The 6,833-nt window shown below is 37.4% G+C and overlaps 1 protein-coding gene across 2 annotated transcripts; it reads left to right on the top strand.

Moving 5' to 3' along the window:
- Positions 1–1,331: 1,331 nt before the first annotated feature.
- LOC149551249 (geraniol 8-hydroxylase-like) lies at positions 1,332–5,737 on the top strand. 2 transcript variants are annotated; one of them, XM_089786812.1, is made up of 5 exons: positions 1,332–1,400; positions 1,485–1,572; positions 1,776–1,881; positions 2,670–4,204; positions 4,372–5,737. In XM_089786812.1, the coding sequence occupies exons 4-5, from the start codon at positions 3,314–3,316 to the stop codon at positions 4,990–4,992; spliced, it is 1,512 nt and encodes a 503-aa protein (XP_089642938.1). In that variant the 5' UTR covers positions 1,332–1,400; positions 1,485–1,572; positions 1,776–1,881; positions 2,670–3,313; the 3' UTR covers positions 4,993–5,737. The 2 variants fall into 2 exon arrangements, with proteins under 2 accessions (XP_089642938.1, XP_089642939.1); XM_089786813.1 differs by lacking the exon at positions 1,332–1,400 and having other exon boundaries at positions 1,450–1,572.
- The last annotated feature ends 1,096 nt before the right edge of the window (positions 5,738–6,833 follow it).

Below are 6,833 nucleotides of genomic sequence, written 5' to 3'. Positions count from 1 at the left end.
TAAATGGAACACTTAGCACTCATTGGATCTAGGTGATGCTCACAGGGGTGAAGCACCGGGACTTCCCGGGAGGTCACCCATCCTAGTACTAATCCAATCTTGAGTTTGGTTTGAGTTCGATCCCGACTGATTGATGTCGTGCCCCTTGAAGTAACTCAGTCGAGTGAGTATTCCTCTTGAGCTTTCCAAGTTGTGGCTCTGCATTAGTCTTGACCCATATATGGACCTCCTGGATCTGGTTGTCAACTAAACCTATACTAGGGCCCAAGAGCTACAAACCAAGTAACTTAATTAGTATTGATAAGATGCTTCCCTCTTTCATCACCTTATCCTTTAAATTGGCCATATGAGTGCAACAAATCATGTATGTGACTTGCTTGGTGTTTTCTTATCATTGTCACATGCTTGGCCATGTTACTATTTAGTGTTGGATCTTTAGATGATAACAAAGTCATGGGAAGCAAAAGGTTTAGAAAAAGGTCACAACACAACTACTACTAGTTTATATAGATTTTATAATAACGCTCTCAGACCTTACAATAAAAAGTGAGAAATAAAGACCAAAAAAAATCTATCCAACGTATCTTTAAGCCGATCGGCTTCACTCCTTGAGAGTCAATGACCAGATTGTCTAGATTTTTCGGCAATCTTAGGCCGGCTGAAAGATTTGTGATGTCAGGAAAGTGTGTTTTCTGCCAAATAGTCTTCAATAACATGGAGTGCAATGTCAGCCTTCATCCTTCATTGATCCATTCACGTGTTGTGTTGATCACACTCAATGCTCAGATCTTTGCAACAAACAATCTGCATTAACCTCATCGGGCTAGTCTCCACACGATTTCTATTCTCTGCTTTTTTTTGTTACTACATTTATTTTTGGTAAGAGTGCAACAATACCCATTGAGTTTACTTGTTGGTTTTATTATTGTTGTTAGACATTCTATCTCATTTACTTCATCTAATGATTAGTCCTTGCCTTATTAAGGCAGGGAACTAATGTTCCCACATGACCCGTTTTGGATTTTTCTTCCACACCTTGGAGGCGTCGTATCTTGCATAAGCTAAAGTCTGATTTAATAATTATATTATTAGTGGTTATTTTGTAATTTGTGATTGGCTAAAAACGAATTTGCCGGGCAGAAAATCATTTTCTAGAGACGAAAATTGGGGGAAAAAAACAATAAGACACATAGGCATGCATTTACTGTGCATTAAATAGTTGTGCAAAAATCTGGACGAGCAGTTAAAGCTTGTCAGAGGCTTTAATACAGCACTGGAAGGCCCTGACATGGAGAACTTCAAATCGCAACTGGGTGTAAAACCTTTTTCTCATTCTGGTGTAGACGATGTATAGCTGTTAACGGTAAGCGAAGTCTGCAACAAGGTTTGGCATTGTCCAGGTATGTGGGTTTGTTTGTTTATAGCGCAGAGATTTGTGGGTTACGACAGTCCAACTTAATATGATTCATTCGCTTGCTACAAAGGGGACGACACAGGGAAAAGACTATTCAATTACACTCTCAAGAACAGTGTGCTTTGGAGAGAAAAAGGAAGCTGAGACTACGGCACCAGGTGGGCTAAAAAATTAAAAGTCTTTATTATTTATCAGCATTCGTAAACCAAAAATGATTCATTTATTTGGCAGATTGTTCATCTAATAAAATTTGTTATCTATTCCTGAAAATTTCATGAGACAATTTGAAAAGATTTTTGTCCATATTTTTTAGAATATTGCTGGATTGTTTCACTGTTAAAATCACATGTTTTTTTTGCAGGATATCTGTATGAGAATAGTGTAAAGTGCCAGCAAGCGTAAACCTTATCCTGTCATGGCTGCCCAGACCATCACCTGGAGATGGAACCGTTGAATTAACAACTTTGGTAATATTCCAAGCAAAACATTTTATACATTTTCTCATATGATAAAAATTTTAGAGAATGCCCCTGCAAAACTGAATGTAAGGAAGCATAAACAAGTTACAGATTTTGGATATGTTACATATTCTTGTTAGGGTCAATTTCAGCCCTTAGCTTGCGGTTTAACCTAGCTTAATTGGAATCTCTTCATCTTTGCGAGTCAAGTTGTTAGCTAATATTACAAGGCTGTAAGATAAAAGAGCTTCTTTGTACTCCGTATTTGTTAAGGAAATTACGAGTTTAAACTTCAGAACAACGTGTATGTATAATAGAAATCTTCTTTAGATTCAGAAGTCTCCCCAGGAAAAGTCAATCGCAGGCTTTGATTCTTTTGAAGTGGCAAACGTTATTTAGATTCATAAATCTTCTCACTAGACGTCCTCTGACTAGGTTTGCCGGATACAGGAATATCTTTGTTGACATTGGTATGTGTACTGTTGCCTTAATACAGTAGCCACAATGTAATATTTGTTCTTTGTATCTATATCAAAGTCAAACAATATAGCAACTTTTTTGATTAAACCGAGCTATAGACTTTGCTTACTGATAACTGCTGATTTTAATGATAACTCTAACAAACTATCTCTGTATCCAATTTTGTTATTGCCATCTTGTTTTGACTTTCTACTTGCAAGAGGATATTGCACATGACTGGTCTACGAATCAGTCTTCTAGTGGTGTCTAGCTGTACTTGGTAATGTATTTTCCGTTCGGCTCATTTATTTTTTCCTGTAATTCTCTACTTTCTACAGGGCAGGGACTCCAGCTCTCACAGGAGCTCTGGTTGTAAAGAACAAGGGCAGGGACTCCAGCTCTCACAGGAGCTCTTGTTATAAATAATTTGTTCTTTGTTATTATCTCATTTTATTATTAATAATCTAGAATACATGTTTATTGAGAATCGATCAAAATACTTTTTCTCAATTAATTTATTGACAACGAAATAAAAAACAAATGATATATTATAAAATTTAAAAATCAAAATTCTAATAAAAAATAAGAAATTGAAAGCGATGGAAAATTATTTTTAAAAATTACATAAAATTTTAAAAGTGCAAAATTCAGATACTCAACTACAATAGATTCTCCCCACCGCTAAATGCTCCAAACAACCTCCAACTGAAAATGGTTTTCTCCCCACCTGATTAATAAATTGCTTTCATGACACCCAAATGTCGTTGTAATTCATCACATTCCGATCGGACCAACAAAATAAACAACAATTTTATTTATTATCAAAGGCTGCACCAACTTCTAAGTTGATCCTCTTACATTTTCAGCAGCAGATGCATAATCCGGTCCTTGTCCTATACGAACACACCTTGTAATCTCACTCATATATTTCACAGAGCTCAATACAGAGAACAAGGTGAGAGTTTCAGATTGAGCACAAATCATGGATACGAGCACCATATGGTACTATTGGGTGAGTGTTATTTTGAGTTTTTTCATATTTCTGATTGTGGGTATTCAAAAACGGAGATCCAAGAGGCTTCCTCCAAGCCCTTTTGCATTGCCCCTGTTAGGGCATCTTCATCTGCTGGAGCCCAATATCCATGAATGCCTCTCAAAGATCTCTAAGAAATATGGGCCTCTCATGTCCTTAAAGTTTGGTATGAAAACATCAATTATAGTCTCCTCTGCTGCAATGGCGAAGGAAATTTTGAAGGATAATGACCAAACATTTGCAAACAGAAGCGTTCCTGTCATTGCAAGACGCATTGTGGATGATGAATTGGATATCCTGTGGAGCTCCTATGGACCCAGATGGCGTATGCTCAGAAAAATCTGTGTCAAGAAGCTTTTCAGCACCAAGGGCACTGAGGCTCTACAGCCTCTGAGAAGAGAGGAGGTACGAAGAACAATTGGGAACATTTATAAGGACTCCATTAATGGGGTCAGTGTTGATGTTGGGGCAAAGGCCTTCATTACTTCACTGAATCTAATCACGAATATGATGTGGAGTAAAAGTACTGAAGCTGATGAAAGGGGGGCAGAATTCAAGGATCTGATCCGGGAGATTGTTTATATTTTGGGTGTGCCCAATGCTTCTGATCTTTTCCCCTTTCTTGAGAGATTTGATATTCAGGGGCTTTTCAAGAGGATGGAGAAAGTGTTTGGGAAATTTGATAAGCTGTTTGATAGTATTATTGAGGAAAGGGTGAGTGGGAAAAGCAAGGGACAAGACTTTTTGCAGTCGTTACTTGATCTGCTAGAAAGAGGTGCGGATGAACATGATCCTGATAGTGTTCAGCTTACCATGAAGGATGTTAGAATTTTGTTGCTGGTGAGTCCTACTAGTTTAAAAGTTTCCAATCCTTTAATTTCTTTCTTTTTTATAAAATTGGAAGAAGCAAAAAGTTACAATACAATTCAAATAACAGCATGTGGAAAAATAGTTTGGATTTTTCATTTTTGTCATCCAACATCTCATTTTCTTTGCTGTTTTGTAAGGACATGGTGAGTGGATCAACAGATACAACATCCAACATTATGGAATGGGCAATGGCAGAGCTGTTAAACCAGCCAGAGATAATGAAAAGAGCCCAAAAGGAACTGGAAGAAGTAGTGGGGCTTGACAATATAGTAGAAGAATGCCACATATCACAACTCCCATACTTGGACATAATTGTGAAGGAAGTTCTAAGGCTACACCCTGCCCTGCCTCTGCTTGCACCACACAGGCCAGAAAAGGAGTGTGAGATTGGAGGGTACCTCATTCCAAAGGACACCCAAGTGTTTATCAATGTGTGGAGCATTCAGAGGAACCCAGAGGTGTGGAAGGAGCCATTGGTGTTTGATCCAGAGAGGTTTTCTGATTCAAAGTGGGATTACAGTGGAAGGGATTTTGACTACTTTCCATTTGGATCAGGGAGAAGGATCTGTGCAGGTCTTTCCATGGCAAAAATAATGGTGCATTACTCACTGGCTTCTCTTCTGCATTCATTTGATTGGTCTCTTCCAGTGGGGGGGAAGTTGAACATGGCTGAGAAGTATGGAATTGTGTTGCGCAAGGCAGATCCTCTGGTTGCCCTACCCAAGCCCCGTCTGTTGCACCCTAATCTCTATGATTAGTGGATGTTGAGTGTGGAGTTCTATGGAGGACTTCCTAAAACAAGAGAAGCAAAGCGTCAGAGTTCCTGCCAATAGTATAATTAGATTTGTAATGTTGTTGATCGATGTTAATCTTAGGTTTGGATTTTAAGTCATATAATAATATGCCCAGTCATGAATGGTTTATAAAAGAGTGTTAGATATCTATCTCGGTTGGTATATGCAATTGCAGGATATTGCACAAAACAGTCTATAGAAAATGGCCTCGGAAACTTTCCAATGAGTGCTACAGCAGACGTAGGGTCATATTTTGTTACCTTTATCAATTTTGTCCTTGCTTTTACAATAATGTAGGGCAGCCAGATATGGACGGTTGCCAAAGCATCAAAGATAGAGGCATTTTGTTGAGAAAGGAAACACATAAATGCTCTAAAAGATATATTTGCAAAACATGGGTATGAAGCACATGAAAGACGCAAGCAGGGCAAAAATGTCGTCTGATGGAATGCTTTGATCATAGATAAGCACGGTGATGGATTTGTTGAAACATGTGTTTGAACCGGGTATGGATACCATCATAGACATGAACAGAGCAAAAAATGTCATCGTTTCAGTTGATCTGACAGTTGTACATGCAAAATGTAGAAATATGGTCAAAACATGCGACTGTATTACAAAAATTGTGCAAAATGGATAGCTGAGAAGGGAGTTTCAAGCAATTACAAAATGGGAATTATGAAATCTATTTAAATGTTCATTACCTTAATCATCCTTGGCGTGTGCAGATTGGGCTTTAGAATGAGTATGGACACCCATCAAAATTTTAAAGTTTTGTCAAATGTTGTAGTGGCTGGTATAAAACCAGATTCAACAGCTTTTGACAACCCTTTTCTTTTTCATATCTCTTCACATGGTTCCTTGGGACCAACTTGTCACATCCCTCGACTCTATCGTCACTTTTCATTTTATTATTTTTCACAAATTTTAATAGAAAGTAAATGAAATGTAAAATGGTTACAATTTAATGCTTAGTTCAGTTATATATATATAATTTTTTAAATTTTTTTTTTAAAAATTCTTAGATTCTATGTATAGGTTATAGACATGCAAACCTACCTAGGAGATTGAAGAAAGTGAGCAACGAAATGCACCTTTTGTTTTTGATGAATTAGACATTACCATTAATAAAAGGGATTGATGCATAATTAAAAGAATAGAATTTGGATGATAGAAAATCATTCTTCAAAAGTCAAATGGGCAGAGCCTAAACACTAAGAACCATTAAAAACATGGGAAAGGTCTAGAAGCAAAAAAAATACTAAGCAACAAAAGTTGTACTAGTTGATGAACGTGGATTTAGGTCATCCTACTTTCTCTATACATCAACAAAGTCTGGAATAGACAAACCATCAACTATTTCTTCTTCCTCCTCATTTTCCCTTCTTTCTGGAGAAATAAATAGGGAAAGTAAGGATAACCAACTATAGGAGGAAGGCCAACCAAACTCATCACCTAGTTTGGGAAATCTTATTCTAGCTAGAACAAAAGGAAGATAAGCAACATAGGGCTACCTAGTGGTAGAACCACCAAGAGGTGGAAACATTGACCACAGACGAGAAATCATTATGATCACTAGAACATCACTGAGGAGTCGGTGAATGCAATGTGTGGGAATGCTATGTAGAAGAATGCATCCACTATGATGTCTATGAATCTGAGAATAGAGATAGAATTGTTCAAAAGGACTTTGGCAACCATACATGGGGCATTGCTCTAATGCTTCAAAAGCTCTTGCAAATGGACCACTTCAAGAGCCATCTTATCTGTTTGTACTTGAATCTGTAATATCACATTATTACAAA

The sequence above is a fragment of the Cupressus sempervirens genome, chromosome 6, assembly GCF_028749045.1.
Source record: "Cupressus sempervirens isolate cs-2001-9-10 chromosome 6, ASM2874904v1, whole genome shotgun sequence".
In the NCBI taxonomy this organism is placed as follows: domain Eukaryota; kingdom Viridiplantae; phylum Streptophyta; class Pinopsida; order Cupressales; family Cupressaceae; genus Cupressus; species Cupressus sempervirens.
Note: the sequence above shows the minus strand (reverse complement) of the source record. Positions and strands in the feature narration are given on the sequence as shown.